At 32.6% G+C, this 23,079-nt stretch overlaps 1 protein-coding gene across 1 annotated transcript in view; it reads right to left on the bottom strand.

Annotated features, from left to right (window-relative positions):
* The window catches only part of Awh (LIM/homeobox protein arrowhead), a 114,708-nt gene that overhangs the window by 7,126 nt on the left and 84,503 nt on the right, over positions 1-23,079 (bottom strand). Inside the window, exons 3-4 of the mRNA XM_072521185.1 lie at positions 2,821-3,038; positions 156-395 (exon numbers count right to left, since the gene is read on the bottom strand). Of these exons, the coding sequence (XP_072377286.1) occupies positions 156-395; positions 2,821-3,038 (458 nt within the window). The remainder of the gene's footprint in view (positions 1-155; positions 396-2,820; positions 3,039-23,079) is intronic.

The following is a 23,079-nucleotide window of genomic DNA, read 5'->3' as shown; positions in this document are numbered from 1 at the left end:
AATACAGAATTAAAAAAATCTTGTGTATCTGAATACTCCATTGAAGTGCCTCTCCAATGATATGCTCTGCTTGGTATACTCCCTTTTTTTAAATTAATAGGTCGTGGAATTTGAATCCGAATCCCAATTATTCAATCAAAAATCGAAATACTTACATTGATTTTTAACCTTCCCGGTATGCATGTGTTTCTTTTGCCGTGCCCGAGAGTTTTGAAACCAAACTTGCGTGACTCGTTTGCTAAGTCCCGTAATTTGTGCGATCCTCTCTAGGTCCTGGCCGTCGGGGTTGGAGTCCAGCTGGAAATTTGCTTGCAGCACTTGCAGCTGTTCTTCCGTGAATGTGGTTCGTACACGTTTCGCCTTGTTCTTGTGGTATCCCTCGGCGTCACAACCATCTACAAATACATATGTAAGGAGTTAGATGTGCCACGTAAACTTCTTAAACAAACAGAGATACTGAAGATGGCGTGTGCCGAAATGTATGCGAAAAGTGTGGTTTTATTTTAAAAATCTTAAAAAAACGATTATTTGGAGTTTTAAAAGAAAAAAGTAAGTATAACGCATGAATTTTCTTGTTGGATATTGGATCAAATAGATTAAAAATCACAAAAATTGGACAGTTGATGATTGGATGCAGGTGAATAACATGAGAGTTATGTTAATCTGTTGAAAATTATCAATTTGTCAAAAACTTTAAAATAATATTAATTTTTTCCTATTTATTCAGACATCTGAGTCATATGTAACTGTAACTTCCTGTCCTAAGTGTTTTAAATAATTGTTTTTTGTCTTTCTCGTATGTCTTTACACCATAATATATCTTGCGATTTTTCTTTATCTGCATATTTTTTGCAGTATATATTTTTCATCGTTTTCGTCTTTCGTCAATGTGCATCTTATTGTCATATATTCAGTTTTGTTTGTATTTAATTCTAGGCCCTACTTTTTATAACCTTCTATAAGTTTTAGAACTATATATGTAGCGACTTCAGCATCTTCAGCTGAAACCTCCATCTGTTTGTTAGAAATATACCAATATGTAGCTATAAAGAACTAAGGACTTAAGCTATCAAAAACCTTGTAGTTTGTATATTGTTAAAGAAAAAAGACCCAGGAGTATGTGAATAAACAAAAATGCTTCATTAAGTCCAGGATTGGTGTACCAATCAGAATTGTACAACCATCTATAATTTATCACCTTGTCACAAGATACCTATTCCAAAAAAGAATAACCGAAAAAAGCAGAAACACATATATCACAGAAAGTTATGGAGTCGAAGAAAGCTGGGCAAAAATTAAGTCTAATATCCTAGCCTTGGTCAAGGAAGTTCTTGGTGAAAGAAATATAAATAAAAATAAATCGTTCCCAAGACGAAGAACTCCATGCCTTTGTACAGAAGTGAAGAAAAAATGTAAAGAAAAGAAAAAAGCTTACCTGAAATACATGTCGATCAAAACACAAGAGGCATACCATAATACCAAGACAATTAGAAACACATGTACTTGTAGGAAAAATAAAAAATTATCACTGGGAATGCTTTTCGAAAGAAATGAAATATGATTTTTACGGTCTGCAAAAGAAAATAAGTCACCAATCGGCAAAAGACGGACGACCGCGCAAAAGATGGAGTGACAACTTTGCATAGAGGTAATAATCTGCAATGAACAAGCAGAATTGTTTAAAAAGAGGAAGAAGAAGAAGTCACAAGTATAATTTCTAGATAAGTAAGTAAACGTATTGTTTATTGGACGAACTGAGTAGCTCTACACTAGGTGCAGCTGGGCTGGTACCAAGTTATAATTAAAGAGGAGATTTATAACCGGGGTTCAAGTTGTTAGCATCCCGTAATGAAAACTCCCGTAATGAATTTTGTTTCAAAAAAGTTCCTGTTTTAGTCACAGTTAAGCAACATCGGCAGCAGTATGTTGGTACTACAATTAATGTGGAAATATTATAGCATGAAGTCGAGGATCGTGCTGAACGTAATAATAATTTGACGGTGTATGGTATTCTGGAATCAGCCAGTAGTATGCAGTATAAGGATAGTAGTATCAGAATAAATGCTGATAACAGTGCATATACTGCCATCTTCAACAATAATGGTCTTGCTCAGATGTGGTGAAAGTATTATCTGAAGGTAAAACAGGCCAATGAAGGTGATGACCAAACATCGCAATTTAATCATTAATTAATAAATTAATAAACGCAACCGCATGAAGGATCTACAAGAACAGAAGGGAGAATCTGACTTTACTATTAAATTTATAAATGGACTCCCGACAGTTGCCAAAAAACCTCTTTTAAAAAACCAAACTCAATAAACACTATTTCATGTTAATAAGATTTTCGGGATAATTTAATTTATTTTAATTTAATCATTTGTTTAACAATACTTACCAAACAATACAATACCAAAATGGGGATATCCCGTGAATAAAATAAAAAACAATAAAATAAAATAAAAAATATATTAGACTTATGTCAAATGATATAAGAGAAAAATAATAGAAGAAATACATAGGTAAAGAATAGAGGCTCTGTTAATGAAAAGGACGGATTGGAGGAGTGAGTGAGTAATACGCCAACTCGAATCCTAAAAAGGCAAAAAGAAAATAACCAAGATAACAGTGCTAAAGATAAGGTTGTCAAAAAGTGAAACAATTGTTAAATAAGGACGGAAATACCATTACAACTTTTTTATAAAAAAACTTCCATTTTATTTCGATGTCTCGATTAATTTGACCACTCTCTAGAGTTTAATCAACATAAGGTAATGAGTTACATATTGTAAGTATAATATCAATAATAAAGGCCCTTACCGTCCGACGACGTAGTCCCTCCGTCTAGAATTTCGAGGTAATGTGCTTTACAGAGAACTCTTTCTTCGTGAAGAGCGAATTCTTCTCCTGTGGATAACTGTCGGTGGCAGGCGGCGCAAGCGAAGCATGCCAAGTGGTACACGTGATCTCTGGCCTTTCGTACCCAGTCACTGGACGATATGCCTCTGGTACATATTGAGCATTTGGCCCCAAAGCTTCTGAAACAAGTTCGAAGTTTAGTTTAATAGCTAAATGAGGAAATAAGTGCTGTAAAAAGAACTATAATTCTAAAAATGCTAATATCGTTTATACAGGGTGACAGTAAGAAATAAAGTCGTTTGCAAATCGACACAAGGGCGTAATTTTGTACAAGGAATAATATTGTATTTATTATTTTATATAGGAAGCGTTGTTCACTTGGATGATTCCTGATCGTGAAATAAATACTTTTTAGTACAGAAAGTTTTTAGCGATTTTGATTGCTGATTGAGAAGAATTAGGAAATTGTGCTTTGGTCTATCAGATAATTGTTAATGTCATTTATTAAAAAACCAACTGAACAATTTAAAGCAGCAGAAGGGCATTTCTAAAAGGTCAAAAAATGAGCATATTTTTGTTCGATTAAGCTAAATCTGGTCTATTTCTTAATATTTATAACTAACGCTCTATATTTTCTAACTTTTGCTAAAAAATAACAAATCCATAATTAAAGATTAAAGATTAGTAAAGAGAATTGAATGATACATTAGACACGAAACCCGAACACTAGCACCTTCGCCCAAATTTAAACTACTATAATTACATCACCAAAATATACGTATGAATGTCGATATTTTCTAAACGCACTTCATTTTAAAAGGCCCTTTTATTTTATAAGTGTAATTTTTATTAGAAACTAAAAACTATTGTATGGCTGTACATAATATTGTCTCTGTAAATGTAAGAATAATCTATTAGCCCATTGAAAAGTTAAATTAGGGTTGCATTTTTCAGAAGACGCAATTTAATTTTTTTTATGTGCCGGGGGTTAGTATAAGCTTAAGTTTAAGTTTGTAGGGTCCACACACTTGTTTCCCAGATGCCATCTTGGAAAAGGTGTTCAAAGGTCTAGGACCTCTTTTGTTTATTATTTTTGCCAACGATTTGCCTAAATTCAAATCTCCGTACAAATCCATACAATTCGCAGATGATACGACATACGTTATATCAGGATAAAATAATGATGATTTAAAAATGTCTCATGAGGAAGTTTCTACTAAATCTAGAACATAGTTTGCTGCAAACTAAAACTTAACTCTGATAAAACGCAAAATTTGGTTATATCTGCAAGTAATTTACACAATGATCCAGATAACAAAGAGATATTAAACTATTGGGAGTAACCATAGATAATCTACTGAACTGGTCGGCTCATATCCCACAACTTAAGAAAAAGCTATCAATTTCATTATTTATTATTCGCCAACTGAACTGGCAAAGATTGTCAACTTTGAAACATTAAAAATCACATATTTTTCTTTAATTCACTCTCACCTAAACTATGGTGTAATTCAACAAACTCACTTCAAATTTTTAGAATGCCAAAGAAAGCTGTCAGGATTTTAGCAGGGGTTAGTTATCTAGACTAGAACACTGCCGACCTTTCTTTATCAAATTCAAAATTATGCCGCTAGGTACCTACTCTGTTGATATTTTAAGTTCTAACTGAAATTCACAGAAAACGGGCCCATTTTATAAAACAGTCTGATGTCTACGTTTACAATACGCGAAACTGTCACTACCTACGAACAAATCGCTGTAGATTACGTCTTTCAAAAAAACTATTACAATATTTTACCAAAAAGTATTAAACAGCTAAGCTGTAATAGTTTCGATAAAGTTATAAAAAAATAGGAATTGGAGAAATAAATGTAGATTTATGGGCATCGAAGTGGGACAAGAAACTCTGTATACATTGTTGTTTGCAGATGATGAGGTGGTGGTTGCAACCGATGAGGAAGATATAAATTATATGAATCGAAAATTATTTGAGGAATATGCCAAATGGGGGCTTACTGTAAACATAAGCAAAAGAGAATATTTAAAAATTGGAGGAAATACCACAGATCTGAGGCTTGAAAACGCAGTCATAAAAGGCTGCAACCAGTATAAATATCTAGGAAGCATCATATCAGCAGATGGCAGAGTTAAGATAGATGTACAAAACCGAATAACCCAAGGGAAAAAATGCATCCGAATACTGAATTCATTACTGTGGTCTAATAAAATAAAGATGCATACCAAACTTCGCGTATACAGAGCAATTGTAGAACCAATTACCACATATGGTGCCGAATGTTGGACGATGACAAAGAATGAACGAGATAAAGTAGACGTTGTGGAAATGGATTATCTTAGAAAGTCATGTCGAGTATCGAGAATGGAAAGAATCAGGAATGAGGAAATACGAAACCGTACAGGAATTAGAGATACTCTTTCAGATAGAATACAAGGAAGGCAATTATAATGGTATGGTCACGTGATGAGAATGGAGGAGGAGCGGTGGCCAAAGAAAGCCTTAATGTATGTTCCGCCAGAAAGAAGGAAAAGGGGAAGACCACCAAATTCCTGGAGAAGAGAAATTACAAAAACAATGCAATCTAGAGGCTTAGAAGAGGAAGATTGGAGAGATAGGAAAAGATGGAGGCTGAAATGCGGGAAGCGGCAATCGCCGTAGGACCCCCGTTATATGATGATGATGATGATATAAAAAATATCTTCTAACACATTGTCTTTACTGCTCAGAAGAATATATGACTCATTGCAGAACATCCACTAAACTGCTTACCATAACTTTGCCATAAATCTTTTTCTGTTTAATATGTGTTTTTGTTTGTATTAATTTAAGTTACGTTTTAGATTCCTTTTTTTAATTACTATGTATTTTTTTTGACTTGCTACAAACAATATTTGTATTTGTTATGTAGTTAAATAAATACTCTACTCTCTACTAAATATTCTACACTCAGATCTCCAAAAAATTAATATTTTACAACAGATTCATGGAAGACCGAGCCTTTTGGAAAACATTTGTACAGTAAACCAAAACACACCCAGGGTTGTAGCGCTACATGATTATGATGATTAGACTTCGGCAAATATGCATATTGCATATTTTGCATATTGTGCATATTTTATGCAAATATTTCATATTTTGGCATATTTGTATAAAAGTTTGCATAAAGTGCATAAAAATTCAGATTTTTATACTGTATTTGAAAATTTTTAAACATACCAATTTATTTCAATTCTTGTATAAAATTTTGTAGTCATTTTAATCAAGAAATAATGTAAGTACGTAATCTCTACAGGTACAAAACATTTACAATTTCAAAGAAGATCAATTTAAGTAGCCCTCAACATTCTTAGAAAGTCTCGGTCACTGAGGCATTCAGTTATTGGATAATCGCTAAGGGTTCGCTCATTTGCATTTTATGATCTAATCCCCAAATCTATCTACAATTTATTGTATCTTAACAGCAGGTAAACGGCTAATAGTTTTGTTCCTAATTTAGGGATTTTCCAAAATCTCCCAGTTTATTGAATTAGGTACCTAAACGTTTCAAATTTGATGCTCAAATTTGTAAATCATTTTTGTTTTGATATTCAAAGCGAAAACACTCGTTGTGCGTAACAAAAAGGAAGATTGTGATTTTATAATGCCTAAAACAACCAGTGCTTCAACTTGGATTAAACCTTATAAAGAGCTGTCTATGGATATGGGAAAAATCTACTGTTCAGTCTGTGGCAAAATTGCAAGTATCTAATATTTTCTATTAAATATCTAATATTTCATACATACAGGGTGTTTCCAAATGACACTTACAACGTTTGACTGTAGATACTTCTCGAAAAATTGAACAAAACGATATAGTTAATGAGGGGTCAAACTTATTTACTTTTCGAGATACAGGGTGTTAAAATTAAAAAAAATTAAATTCTTTTAGTTAATAACAACAATAACTTTAAAACCAATAAACGTATTTACTTGAAATTTAGTACTCGTAGGTTGTTTTTAAATGAAAAATAGCTTCCTTTAGTGAGAAAAAATTGTCCATGGTACAATACAATGGTGTGTATTTAGAAAAATTTTTCACCTTTACTTTTTTTTACGAAGTCAGCTATTCTAAAACACAATTATTTTTATTGTAATTGAATTAACAAAAAAAAAAACTTTTGTTGAATTTTAAAATAAGTTATATGATGTACTAATGGTTAGTAACAAAAACTAATTTGTGGATTAATACTGCATTTAAAACACTTAGCGAGTGTTTTTTTTCCAAACCAGTTATTTGATTAACCAAAAACACCTTGTATATTTTTATATTTTAAAGGTTGGGTTAAAATAAAGGTTTTTATTTTTATTTATAGATAGCATGTGAGAAGAAATTTCAGATAGACCAACATGTGAGAACTGCTTCACACATTGCAAAAAAAGGAAAAATAGGAGGAAAACATCAAACTTCAATGGCTAAATGTTTCCAATCTACTTCAAAAAAATTAGATGAGCAAGAAACTTTTAATGAAGACTTGTGTCGCGCATTAGTGTCTGCAAACATACCGCTTTCAAAATTAGCAAATGTAAATTTTAGTTCGTTTCTAAAAAAATATTGCAAACTTAATGTTCCAAGTGATCAGTCTCTAAGAAGGAATAATGTGAACGGGCTATACTCGTCGGTGTTAATTAATGTTAAGGAAGAAATTGCAGATAATTATTTTTACATATCTGTAGACGAAACCACTGATTCCTCAGGAAAGTATATTGCTCATTTATTGATTGGTGTTCTTAAAGAAGATACCTTACCAAAATCTCATCTTATTTCATGCCAGCAACTTGAGAAAACAAATGCTTTAACAATTTCGCGTTTTATACAAGAAACATTAGCAACTTTTTTTCTTCCGACAACTATTCCTTCTAATAAATTACTGCTTATTTTATCGGATGCTGCTCCTTATATGGTGAAAGCAGGACAAAATTTAAAAATTTTTTTCCCAGATTTAATACATGTTACTTGTGTAGCGCATGGATTAAACAGAGTTGCAGAGGAAATACGAAAAAAGTTTCCTCTTGTAAATACCATGATATCCAGTGTCAAAAAAGTATTTATTAAATCTCCTATAAGAATTCAACTTTATAAAGAAATGCTACCTAACATTCCTCTTCCACCACAACCTATTTTAACGCGATGGGGAACATGGTTAGAAGCAGCTAATTTTTATGCAGATCATTTTGTTAAAATAAAGAACATAATTGATACGTTAACAGATGAAAGTTCCCAATCTCTTTTGGATTCTAAACAAACTTTTCAGAGTAACTTGCTTCAACAAGAACTTTCATTTATAAAATCAAATTTTAGTTTTGTTCAAAAAACAATTACTTAGTTAGAATCACCGAAACTGTCATTGTTCGAAAGTACAGCATTAATAAAAGAATTTGCGTCATGTTGTCGGAACGTTAGAGGTAATATTGGAAAAGATATTTTAAAAAAATTTGAAGCTACTATGGAAAAAAATAAAGGTTACCATATTCTTTCTGAAGTAGTCAGTGTTCTAGCTGGAAATATTTCGGAAACAATTAATTTAGAACCAAATGTTTTGGTTAGTTTGAAAAATGCTCCCGTTACATCAGTTGATGTTGAACGAAGTTTTTCCATATATAAATATATGTACTTAGACAGAAGCCACAAGTTTTTGTTAGAAAATTTTGAACACCACTTGGTCATTTATTGTTACCATAATTCTAAATAAGTTTATTCATACTTAAAAATGATGTAGTTACTTAAAATAAATGTAAATCTTAATGAATAGTAGGAAATATTTAGTTATGTACACTTTTTTTTTAAATAAAATTGTTACTATTTTACGATTTTTTTATTTATTTGTATGCATATTTTGTAAAATATTTGCATATTTTCGGGTAAACACGTGCATATTTATGCGCATATTTTCTACATTTTTATTTGCATATTTGCCGAAGTCTAATGATGATGAATACTTAGGGCAGAAATGTAAAAGGTTAAGTTAAACACAACATGTTGCTTAATCGTAAGTGTAGATTCATTGCTCTCTTTTAATAAAATTAAAAAAATTCTTTTCTGTATGTTTGAAATGTAATAGTTTCTCTACCGTTTTTTATTCTCTTATAAATTGTCATATTTCCTTTTCTAGACCATAATCATTAAAACCATTTCTTTTGAAAAAACACTGATATTGTCACTCCTAACAAATTAATTAATAGATTGCAGCAAAAAGTTAGCAATAACATGACTAAATATGGACAACTTCTTAAAACGTAATTAAAAAGCCCATACTCCCCGGACTACCAATAAAATCTAATCAGAATTATTCTGGATAAAAAACCCGGGAATCATAAAACGCATCCCTAAAAATATAAACAAATTAAACGTTCGTTCGGAAATACCGGAGGAAAATTGAATTAAAGGGTCGTTCTCTTTCTACAATTCTCCAAACAAGGCAAGTCATCAAATTGTTAAATCGAAGGGTGGAACTCTTTTGATATTAATTGGCACGCCTGCGAAGGATTTTGAATAAAAGTATCTCCTGTTGGAGAAATGTATTTAAATTAGTATAAATTTTTTCCCCTCCTGGGATAAAATTATTTGCTAGAATATTTTGTGAAATTTATCACTGAAGGGTGCAGGGAAAAAACCAAATATGTCACTTTTTATTGATAATCTCGGTGGAGGCGGGATTAAATTCTTCTAATGACGATCTATATTTTAGAGTACGAAAACTGGAGAGACACATATATAAGGGAGTAAAAGAAAATGACATATGGAGCAGAAGATATAATTTTGAACTAAACACAGCATACAATGAACCCGAGGTCATAATATTCATATAAAGATCGGACGTCTGCGCTGGATGGGCCATATTAAACTGATGTTGGAGACTGAAACACCAAAATATATAATGAGGCAAACACTAACAGGAAGAAGGTGAAAGGGAAGACCCAAACTTAGATACATGAAACAAGTGGAACAAGATCTAAAAACACTTAAGATTACCAACTGGAAAAACAAAGCAAGGAACAGAAATGAATGGCGGAGAATCCTAGAACAAGCCAGGACCCAGAAAGAGTTGTCAAGCTACTGATGATGATGATGATGATAATGAAAACTGGAAAAACACTATTGTAGTATGGCGTAAAACAATGTCTAAAATATAGCGTACTAAATAAAAACTAGCTTAGTCCAAACGTCTAGGAAAAAAACGAAAAAGCGATGTCATGTAAACAAACCGGCTGATGCAATATTCATTTTTAAGAAACGTGCCAGTATTATTGTAACCGCAAACGTGTAAGTTCTTGTTTGTTTCTGTGGTTATTATTAACAATTATGGCTAATAGTGATTTGGAGGGGTCCGTTGAGAACAAAATTATGCCTTCAAAAAAAAAAAGGAAGACTACCGACCGGATGTCGGAGGTCTCTAAAATGTTAACGTTTTTAACAAACGAAGTTGCATCCTCTAAATAATTACTTACAAGACCACGTTAAAGAACTGTAAATCTTCTGTGACTCTGCCGGAGTATAAAATAAAAACTTTACTATTTTTCATTTATTCGTTTTGTAGTAAACAAAAAAATTTCCTAATCTGAAAGAAATAAATATCACATTCCCTGTAAGACGACATTCCTATTCGGAGTGTGACAAAAATTGTGGAAGATTGTGGAACTTAAAGAGCTGTTTGGGTCCCGGAAGGATTTGAAGAAGACATTAGGCCTTCCCGTTCCAGACCATCGCCATTTGTTATAGTGTGTATCACAAACATGGTACAGGATTGGAAATCATTTTTAGACGCAATATATTTACAAAAATGCCCATTTAAAACTCAGAGTTTGAAGGAAATAGTGGCATCATCTGATCATAGCCGCCTTATCTACTACCGTTCAATATGGACCAGTACTATCTAGATTAATACGAAAACCCTTTTATCAAAACTCAGCATTAAGATGTGGAGAATTTTTGCTGCCTGTTCCGGTATACGATGGTAAGTTATAAGAAATTTTAAATAAAAATGAGATTTATTCATTTTTTTAAATCTTTGCTACAGGTCCTTTACCAATTCCAAAGGCTAAGTTTAACGACCTTATGAGTCTTATGCGGTTTAGCAGTCCAAAAGCAGTGACATTTTTCCAGAACCTGGCTCATCTCTAACAGTAAGTTTAAATTATTTATATGTTGATAAATAAATTAAAAAATACATTTATTTTCTTTTTTAGTTCAAAAGTAAAAACGGATGGTTTTTGTCTGTTTTAGGTGACATTTCTGCTTTTGTTCCTGCAAAACCGTGAGTGATGCAGATTTTTTGCAATGAAGCCATTTAATCAATCATTAATACGGATCATTTAATATTTTTAATGTGCTGAAAATAAAAAAAATAAAAATAAAATTTCTTTTTATACAGTATAAATAAATAAAAAACTTTGCAATAAAATTTGAATTTAATGAAACTGTAAGGCAGATTATGGGTGGTCGTCTTATTTGTAATAGTTTCTAAAAATAAATCAAAAGAGAGGAAAACAAAAAGTGTCTTCCTTTTCAGAGCACCCTATTGAATATATTCATCAAGATTATCAAGAAATCCAAGATAATTACAAGGGGCAATCTCCTTGTATCTTTTAATGAGCGTTCTAATTCCTCTAATTTACAGTCCTTCTCGGAGAACAGGTATTGAGCGTGTTGGGTAGCGCCAGTGTCATCGAGTTCCAAGCTTGAAACATTAAACTTCGATTTGGAATGTTTTAAGACCGTGTTCTGTAAGGACAGAGGCTCGTAAAGCATGTTTACCGTTTTATTTCAGTATTTGGTAATTGTTTAATTAACATTTTACAATTTTTGTGGGCGTTCGGTGATTTAAATATGCGATAGGTGATCGGTAGTCATTCAGAAAATCTCTAGACTGGATTTGCTACTATACGAGTAGATATGGGCGGGGATTTTTATAGCAGATATTCTAAATGCATTTAAAAGTATCTTTATTTTGTTTCCAATATTTCAAATCTTTAAAATGTTCGTTCAAGATGTATATGTGCGTTCTTTCTTTTTGCAAAAAGAAAATATTCAATACATTTGTATACAGCAATAAAAATAGATAGGTGATGATCGAATAGATACGAATATGATGATCAAGATTCATTAAAATAGAACAAAACTAATAAAAACAAATTAAGAACTGAAACAAGATTGTCGTTTGTCACTAATGCTGGATCAGGGGTTACCAAAATTACCAATAACTATGAGAAAACATAATTTAGCCTAAGCTTCTTCTTCTTACGGTGCCTATCTGTTCCGGATGTTGGCGAACAGCATAGCTATCTTAATTTTATTTGCAGCTATTAGTAATAGTCCAATAGTCCTAGGAAAAATCGACAGCAGGAGGGGACCGGGAAGAAGACGACACTCATGGATGCATAACCTGTGACAATGGTTAGGACTAACATCGACCGAACTGTTCAGAGGTGCCATAAACAAAGTCAAAATAGCCTTGTTAATAGCCAACGTCCGAAACGGATAGGGCAAAGGAAGAAGTAATAGTCCAGTTGTAGACGTATTGAACTACTTCCTTAGATTTTGAAGTCAAGATATTCTTCTCCCTAGTCCTCTCTTTCCAAATACCTTGCCATGAAGAATGAGTTGCAATAATCCACATCTGTGTTCATTTCTCATAACATGGCCAAGATACTCTAATTTGCGCTTTTTGATTGTGTTAGTGATCTCACATTCCTTGCCCATTTTACGTAGGACCTCAATATTATTTATACGATATCATACCATCTGGCGATAGAGATTTTGGTACCAAGTGGTAAATCATCGTGACTTCTGAAAAGAGACTTCATCTTTAAGAACGCTGATCTTGCCTTCCCTGTGCGTTGTTTTATTTCAGTAGAGTGGTCCCCTTGACCGTTTATGTTAGTGCCAACATGTGTAGCTATTTACTCTGACAATTGGCTGTTGGTTTACCAAAAGATGTGTATTTAATATTTCGCGCTTACTACCTACCATGTACTTTATTTTGTTCATATTTATATCCAGCCCATATTCTCGACTTATATCTGATATACGCGACATTATTGTTTGTAAAACATCTAGGCCATCTGCAAAAACTACTGCGTCGTCAACATATTTAATGTTGTTTAGACCCACTCCGTTAACCAAGACACCAACCTGTAGTTGTCCCAGTGCTTGCTCGAGGATACGCTCCGAGTACATGTTAAATAGCACTGGAGACAGAATGCATTCTTGTCTCACTCCTTTATCTATGGAGATTGTCTCTGTCAACTGTTCATCCTATTTAATGTTGGCAGTTTGGTCGTAATATAAATTATATACAATTCGCAAGTCTCTATCATCCAAGCCCACTTCTTTCAAGATAGATATGAGCTTGTCATGTTTTACTCTATCAAATGCCTTTTTGTAGTCGATAAAACTAATATATACATCACAGTTGACATCCCTGCAACTCTAGATAAGCACTTGTATAGCGAATAGAGTTTCTCGGGTGCCTAAGGTATCTCGGAATCCAAATTGTTTCCATGACACTTGTTCTTCACATTTTTTTATATATTCTGTTATGTATCACTTTTAAAAACGTTTTAAGTATTTGGCCCATTAGGCTAATTATTCTGTAGTCTTCGCATGTTTTTGCATTTAATTTTTTTGCTATAGGTCGACTTTAACCAGCTTTGGGGAATATTTCCAGTTATATACATTTTATTAAATATAGTCTTTATCCATTGTATTTCTTGTTCGTTCGTAAGTTTTAGGAATTCTTTATAAAATTTGTCAGGCCCTATAGCTTTACCATCTTTAGTTTTTCTAATAGCTGCCGTGATTTCTTCAATGGTAATTGGGGGTCCTGTTTGGCATTCTATGTCTTCAATGGCAATCTGCTTTTCATCTGCAAATGTTACTTCTACATATTTCTTTCAAGTGTCTAGTCTCTCTTCCACACTTAATAGTGGATTACCTTGGTTGTCTGTCAAACATCCAACTCTTCTAGGCTAGCAATCTCAACCAAAATTAAATTCTTCAATGGTCTAGGTGAGATTAAATTAAATGCTTTTTATAATAAATTAGAAAACATATTGAATGATTCTGAAACTGTTTTCTTGTGACCTGTACAACTCTATACTGCGCAATGTAGCAGATTTGCTACAACACAGTTTTCAGCTACAACTTCCTAATACATATGCCAATAATGCTGACATTGTCGGCAATTGGTTAGTTTGCTTACCATATTCGACTTGTGTTGAGAACCTATCAAAAAATGTCAATAGATTTTCACTTTTTTTAAATTTACATTATTTACAAATTCCATGATTATTAAGGTTGTATCAGAACTGATACATAGGGTTTTTTGCAGGGTAATTATGATTCCCAGTAGACCTCTGACTGATAGGGAATTAGAAGAAATAGCAACTCTTTCATGAAAATGCAAACTTAAAAAATAATTCTGCTCAGTTGAACATTGAGGATTTGCCTATTGTACTACTATTGATCACTCACTGAATACACATTGATTACTATTGATACTAGAGATCAAAGACATGCTCCAAGAACTGAATGACATACTACAAGAAACTGGGCTGGAGATAAATTTCGAGAAAACCAAAATGATGACCAATATGGTTCCCAGCGAAGAGATACAGATCAATAACAACAAGGTAGAATTAATCGATTAATACACATACTTGAGTCATGAAATTAGAATAACCAGAGACAACCAAACCTGCGAGCTAAATAGACAAATCACGTTGGCATGGGAGGCATATGGAAGGATGAGAGACATTTTTAAAACAAATACCCCAATTCACCTGAAAAGGAAGGCATTTAACCAATGAATCTTACCAGTCTTGACCTACGGAGCAGAGACCCTAACTTTAACGAAAGCTACTGCCGAAAAACTGAGGGTAACACAAAGGCGAATGGAGAGATCAATGCTGGGCTTGACCTTGAAAGATCGCGTGAGAAATGAGGAGATACGCCGACGAACTGGCGTAGACGATATTATACTGCGAATCAATAAACAAAAGTGGAGGTGGGCTGGACATGTTGCTGGAGTGGAAGACGGAAGATGGACGAAGAGATTATTGGAGTGGAGACCAAGAGCCGACAAGCGAAGTCGAGGCAGACCACCCACCCGATGGACCGACGACCTAAGGAGAATAGAAACAAACTGGATTGCAGCAGCTAGAGATAGAGAGAACTGGAGACGTTTGGAGGAGGCCTATATCCAACAATGGATGTGAAAATGGGGCTGGATGATGATGATGATGATGACTACTATTGTTTACATCCCACGTATCAGTTGGAATCTTGTTTAAAGAATACCGATACCCTTCAAAACGATACTTACGATACGAAATAAGAATATAGTCTACAGAAAAAAATATTGATGAGACTTAAAGGCCTTAACTTTCCAAAAATCTTTTGCAGTAGTCTATTCCTTTTGTTTTCTTTTACTACTTTTTTGATATATCACTAATAGACAAAATAGTTTCAGAATTCAATCTATATTGAACATAAACAACTCCAAGTAAACCAGCCGGACTCAATCATTACTGTACAATAACATTATACAGTGAGGCCTTAGTTAAAGTCTATATAGGACCATGCAAAAAACGGTACTTCCCTGACGTCCAGATACGTAAAAATAGATTTGGGAGATACTCCAGCATACCAGGTTACCAAAGGCTCAATAACACAGAAAGATTTTCTCCAGAGCTCAATTCTTTTGACGCCGTAGCTATCTGGGATAAGTTAATTAATTCTTAGTGTGTGTAAGTTATCCGTATGGCTTAAATCTTTGGCAATGTTAAAGCAATTAAAAACAACAGCAGGAAAATATAACACAGCCACGGGAATAAATTTTTGATTAGTTGACTGTTGTCCTTTTTAAAACTAAATACTTAGAATACATTATCGGCTCTAGCAAAGGAACAGCAATTTATTCATTAGAATCTGGTTGAGCACAACTGCAAATTGGCTTATCTTTAATGATCATATTATTTATTAATCATTATAACTAGTTATATCAAATTTATATCAAAAGTTCCTAATATAATTCAATTTCATTAGCCGACGGAAACTTTGATTGAAAATTAAAAAAATAATTACTAAGGATATATGATTTAGACGAAATTAAAACCTCATAAAATCTGAAAATTTTACGACTTTTGAATAGTTTATAACAAATATTTCTAAGCAAATACAATTTATTGATTATTTGCTGTTGAATATTTCTCAAAAAAATTGTTAATTATATAATTTAACAAAATTATTTATAAATATCTATATGGGTGGTCTTTATATTCAAAAGGTTTAAAATTATTCGATACATTTTTTATTTTTAAATATGACAGATAATAAATGATAATAAACTGTAAAATTGTATAAATTATACAAAAATACAATTTTTTTTATTTACAAAAAAACCCGATTCAGCCTAATAAGGTTATTAGCGGAACTTCTTCTTCAAGTGCCGTCTCCCGATCGGAGGTTGGATATCATCATCACTATCTTCACTCTATCTACTGCTTCTCTAAAGAGTTTTAAAGAACTGCATTTAAACCAATCCCTTAAATTCTTCAACCATGACACTCTCCTTCTTCCTATACTCCTTCCTCCTCATATCTTTCCCTTTGTTATCAGCCTTAGCAGTTCATATCGCTGTCCCCTCATTACGTGTCCCAGATATTGTAACTTTCTTATTTTTATTGTGTTTATTATTTCGCATTCTTTGCCCATTTCCCTGAAAGAAAATTATTTTCTTTCGTTTGGATAACTCGGGTGGTTGCCATAGTCGAATGTTATTTTTTATCTCCTGAAGCTTTGATGGTGTGGATTTCCATTTATTGTTTCAGTTATCGAACAGGTGCTTTATGAAGTAGCTTTTTTTTATCCATACTTACAGATTGGGGGGATATGTGGATACTGTTTGTTGTAGTTTATAGCTTCTATGGCATTTTTGTCTACTGCTTCCTTACCTGCTATTCCAACCGCATGTGATGGAATCCATAGAAACTTGATGCTTGTATCTTTAGTACGCAATTTATTTAGTTTAATTATACACGATTAATATTTTGTTTATCTTATTTGCATTTGCGTTTAATATCACTTGGTAAATTGCCAAGAGTTCTGTTAATATAGTTGGAATTCTATGTTTGAGAATCTCTGTGCTGTTAATTATTGCCATTCCGACTCCATTTTTAGTTTAAGACGAGTCTGTATAGTATACTGTGTAATTGGAATGGTGGAAGTTAATTAGATCTCTGAATAGTTGTATGATAAGATTATTGTTGGTGCTATTTTTTTGGAATTGTAATAGACTCCAATTAACCGCTGAAATTTTTTTAATCCAAGGTAAAGATAAAGATATATTTTTGTATTGATATAAGGGTGGAAATTGTTTTCAGTTAAGTAGGTTCATTGCATGAAAAATTGAATTCCAAAAATCGGTGGAACATTTATATAAGCCAAACAACAACTCAATACCATTTCTGAATGTGTTAATTACAAAAGATGATATAGGATATGTAACTAAAATCTATCGAATACCAATTGTCACTCCCATATATAGAAATTATCACTTAAACCCCGACATAAATATCAAAAAGGGAATCATCAAATCACTATAATGATGAAGCTAAAATACTCCGAATTGGTGCACAAAGGTATTCTAGTAATGATATACTTGTATATTTTCCCTCCTTCTTGTGTTTCTTTATCATTTGTTCAGCCATATGAAGTCCTTTAATCAAGAGAGTGATTGAATCTCTTTTTTATTTTCACGCTCATTAAAGTTTACAATTTTACGATTTTGTATGTTCTTATAACGGTGCTACAAATATTTACATTTGCAGAAAATTTTAAAAGGAGAAACTTAACTCAAAAATATTAGCAATATCATCTACTTGGCAAGTCGTCTACTCTAAAATTTATAATATATGTATATCTATTTTAAAATTTGTTTAATTTATTAATGTTTTATATTTTGAGAACGATTTCTGAAGTAGAAATCTTCTCTTATTTTAAACTTGAATTTTTAAACTTGAATTGTGGCTTATCCTCAATAAAAATAGTAATTGCATCAAAGTTATTATAAATGTTTATAAGCTAAGAAGTCAGTTATTTTTCAAACGGTTTTTTTAATAACAATTTTGATAAGATGATGGAATTTTTTTAATAAATCTGAAAATTGAAACCTCAAATAATCGACTGCGATCTGGTAAATACCTCTAGTAACTGTTTAGGTAAGTACAGTTGTTTAAATAATAGGTCTCCGGGATAAACAAATTGAATAACTTACAAACTATTTGGTCGATATAGCTAAGATTTCTTCTTCTTCATGTGCCATGATTCGCTGGTCTAAAGAGGTCAGCAAAAGTGCAGTTAAACCAAGTTCTCAAATTGTTTAACCAGGAGATGCGTCTTCTTCCGCGACTCCTTCTACCCTGTATTCTTCCTTGCATTATTAATTGCAACAAGTTATAACGCTCGCCCCTCATGACATCTTCCAGAGTTTTCTGACTTTAATTGTATTTAAAACCTCTTTATCTTTTCCCATTCATCTCAACAACTCAACATTCGTGACCCTATCCACCCAACTTATTCTTAATATTCTTCTGTAAGCCCATAACTTGAACGCTTCTAATCTGTCCGAAACATCTTTCTTTAATGTCCAAGCCTCCAACCCATAAAATAATACGGAGAACACGTAGCATCTCAGAAGTCTTATCTTTAAAGAAATTGAAATGTCCTTGCTGCAGAGTACTTTTTTCAGTTTGTTGAAAGAATTTCTTGCTTGTCCTGTTCTTGCCTTAATCTCTTCTGTGTACTCATTATTTTTGTTAATTATTGTACCCAGGTATTTATATTTTTCAACTTTTTTAATTTGTTCTCCATATATTGTTATGTTTTCTTAGCTCTGTTGGGCTTTTGTAATTACCATAAATTGTGTCTTTTTTGTGTTTATGGACAGTCCGTTTTCTTCACTGACTTCTACCACTCTGTCAACCATTTGTTGTAAATCCTCAAGACATTCCGCTAATAAAATAATGTCATCAGCAAACCGTATATTATTGGTTGGTCGGCCATTTACTTTTATTCCCATAGTTAGTTCTTCTAGTGCTTCGTGGATTATTTCCTCTGAATACAAATTGAACAAAGTATTTATTTATTTAGCGTATGGACTTTCACAGTACGATAAATATACAAATACAATAATATATACATATATATATATATATATATATATATATCAAATATATTATTTAAACACTAAAGATAGAATGAATGACACTAAATATTAATGTCCAATTTACATAGCCATTCAATTGCTTCTGGGGAACATTCCGCAAAGTCCTGGAGGTTTCCACGGTAGGCACGATTCAAGCAGTCTGAAACACAATGGCTTATGGTCTGTCTAGATTGTCCGCAATCGCACTGTGGACTTTCTGCACGACCCCACCTGAACAGCGAATCAGCACATTTACCATATCCGGTACGTATACGATTAAGCCTTGCCCAAGTGGACAGGGTATTGAACAAAGTAGGATACAGAACACAGCCCTGCCTGACGCCCCTATCAATCTGTATTTCATTTGAAAATACGTTGTTCTCTTTTACCACAGCGATCTGATTATAATAGATAGCGCTAATGATCCTGATGTCTCTCATATCTAAGTTTTTCCTTTCAAGTAATTCGATAAGACGGTTATGTCTGACCTTATTGAAGGCTTTGTTGTAATCCAAGAAACACATATATATTGGCTGATTAACATCCATGCACCTTTGCACAAGTACATTCACAGCGAACAGGGCTTCCCTCTTTCCCAGTGCATTTCTAAATCCAAATTGTGTGTCACTTATATCCTGCTCAAGTTTGTTGTGTATTCTCCGGTGTATAATTTTTAAAAATATTTTGAGCGTATGACTCATTAAACTTATTATCCAGTGTTCTTGGTATTCTTTTGCATTTGGTTTTTTTGGTAGTATTATGAATGTTGACATCAGTCAATCTCTGGGAATAATTCCTGTACTGTATATTGTATTAAATAAGTCGACCAATATTCCAATTTGCTGTTCTTCTATTAGCCGTATTATGTCTACAGGTATTTCGTCAGGACCTGTTGCTTTGTTGTTCTTTGTTCGCTGAGATTTAGCTACTTGTAAATTAAAGAACTTTTTAGGATCTACAACTTTTATTTGAACCATTTTTCTCTTAAATGTATAACTTTACTTCTTCAAGGATTTGTCATCAGTTATCTTTATATACTTTTTAGAACCTTCAAAAATCTGTATAAGATTTTTACGTGAAATCGAAGATTTTTTCCCAGATTGACTGGAGTACATTACTATAATTTTTAACAATGCCAAAATTTTATAATTGTATTATGATATTGCGTATAAATAATTAAAACTACCAGTATACATTCATATACAATTTTAAGTTCAATTATCAGTTGATAACATAATTACCGCAATAATACACAACATTTACCCCTAGAGGTTTTCCCATTGTGGCCATAGACATCTGCCACGGTCAAACATCGCGTCAATAATTGCGCAATCACGCTTACAGAATAAGAAAATTTTTCATTACTAATAAAACAAAAGGACTGTATCTGCGATCGCATCTTTGGCATTTGAAATGTATACATTTCTATTGCGGCGGGATGACTTGTATGATTGGGAGGTTTGTAGAAGACCTCCTCGAAGATGCCGCGTACGCTATGCTTTTGTCGATAAAAATCGTACTCCTTTTGGATGAGAAGATTGAATTTACTTGATGTGTAGGATAGGCATTGAAATTCTGGTAATTGAATATTTGCACTTGACATCAATTATTTTCGTTTAGGTATTCATTAACCTAATTTTTTTTAATTAACAACTATATATATATATATATATATATATATATATATATATATATTGATATGATTGGTGTTTATAGAAAATAATTTATAAGTTACACTACTAGATAATATTAGATATAAAAAGTATTTGGTTATTTTAATAAGTTATATACTAGAGAATTTTATAAAAATATATTTATGTGAGGGCATTTTTAAGAAATTAGCATATAATAATTGTAAAAAGTTGTATTTTAATAATTATAATATTGTAGATATATTTAAGTAAGCCATGTGCATAGGCAACCAACTATACAATGAAGTGACGTTTAAGTAATGGTTGCGAATATAAAGTGTGGTTATAATAATATGTTGTTTAAAATGTGTAGTTTATTAAATTAGAGTGTTAGTTACTAATTTAAGTGTATATTCTGATCTGAAAAGCCTAAATGTTAACAAAATCCTCGATAGAAAAGTAAGGAATTCTCTAGATCACCGGAGATGGCTTTGTTTGCGAAATGGACTGTTCCAGAAAATTCAGACATGTAGGAAATGGAACAAATCGAACATGATTTCTTACCAGATGGTTCTGGAAGATTGAAAAGGTATAAATACTCGGTGATTTGGATTCAAGATGTCCAGTTTTAGTATGAAAGTTAGTTAGAGTCAGTCAATCAGTTACATTTCAGTAAGTTCAAGATAGTCAGAAGGTCCAATTGTTCAATATAGTGAGTTAAATGAAGATTAAGAAACAGTATAAAGAAAATATTATTGAAGATTAAAAATTATGTTATGTATAAATGGTGATTGGATAATGCAAGAAGTATTAATTGAAAATTAAATTTATATAATATATTTGGTGATTGGATATTGGTATACTGAAAAGAAGAATAAATATAAATATATAATATATTTGGTGATTGGATATTGGTATATTGAAAAGAAGAATAAATATAAATGCAGTTTGCTTGGTGGTTTATAAATGCTGGTGAAGAAAAATATCTTAAATTGGTGGAAGCTGATAATTGGAAAAAGTAATTTCACAAAAACAAGGATAACCGAAGCTGAGAAGAAGACATTGAGTGGTGATTATAATCTATATAGTGGAAAACAGTTCATTTAGGCATTCAGTGACAGAAAGGTACAAAATTTTGTTAATATAATTTAGTTAGTGTCATAACAATTTCAATTTTGAAGAGTTTGTTTAAATTTTACATTGTCTATAGAATTTAATTAGTTTCATAAGAATTTCAATTTAAAGATAGTTTATTTTAAATTTACATTGGCTAGGTTAGATATATATGTGTGTTTCATAATAGATATAATAAAGATAATTTAAAAAAGTACTTACAAACTAATTCTTTGAGAACCGCGATAAAAACCCTATATATTATATTATTAAAAATACTCATTGCTCATCATTCACAAACAATACATATATATATATATATATATATATATATATATATATATATATATATATATATATATATATATATATATATATATGTATATATATATATATGTACATATATATATGTATATATATATATGTATGTATATATATATATGTATGTATGTATATATATATATATATATATATATATATATATATATATATATATATATATATATATATGTGTTCGGATAAGTTTCCGCGGTCAGATAAATGAAAATTACTGAGTTCTCGGGAAGAACCGCGTTGAGAATTTAAAACTCGACGTTTCGGCACCCATTTTGGAGCCATTATCAAGAGTGATACGGTTCGGTTCGAGTTCGGGGTCTAAATCTGCCTACTCCCCTCACTCGAGACGTACCAGTATCGTGTTCTATATTGCAAGAACTGTCTCTCGGCACTGAGGTCTCAATCTGCCTACTCCTCAGTGTCGAGTGACAACCGGTCTTACCCTGTGTGGCTGCTTTTATACTCGCTGTATGCGCGGGAACGGTATGGGCTGACGTGGTCTGAACTGACGTGGCCTGAGCGGTGTGGGCGGGAGGTCGCTGAAGCAGGGGTCGCCATGTTGCCGGCAATCGTTTCGCGTCATCGCGCGTGTTCAAGCTGTTAGGCCGTTTTTCGATTTCGATAGCTTCACGAATGATTCTCGCTTTTAATGAGCGGATGGGAGCGATGGTTTTTGCTTTTTCGAAATCTATTTTGTGGCCTGTCTGAATATGATGTTGGGCTAGGGCTGAAGTGGTATCGGAATGTTTGACTGATAGAGAATGTTCGTAAATACGATTATGGATTCGTCGGTTTGTCTGTCCTACGTATGTACGTGGGCAACTGGAACAAGGTATCTCGTAGACACCATGGTCTTCATTGGGGATTTGGTCTTTTACGG

Source organism: Diabrotica undecimpunctata, chromosome 2, assembly GCF_040954645.1.
Source record: "Diabrotica undecimpunctata isolate CICGRU chromosome 2, icDiaUnde3, whole genome shotgun sequence".
Classification (NCBI taxonomy): domain Eukaryota; kingdom Metazoa; phylum Arthropoda; class Insecta; order Coleoptera; family Chrysomelidae; genus Diabrotica; species Diabrotica undecimpunctata.
This window is presented reverse-complemented; position numbering and strand designations above follow the sequence as displayed.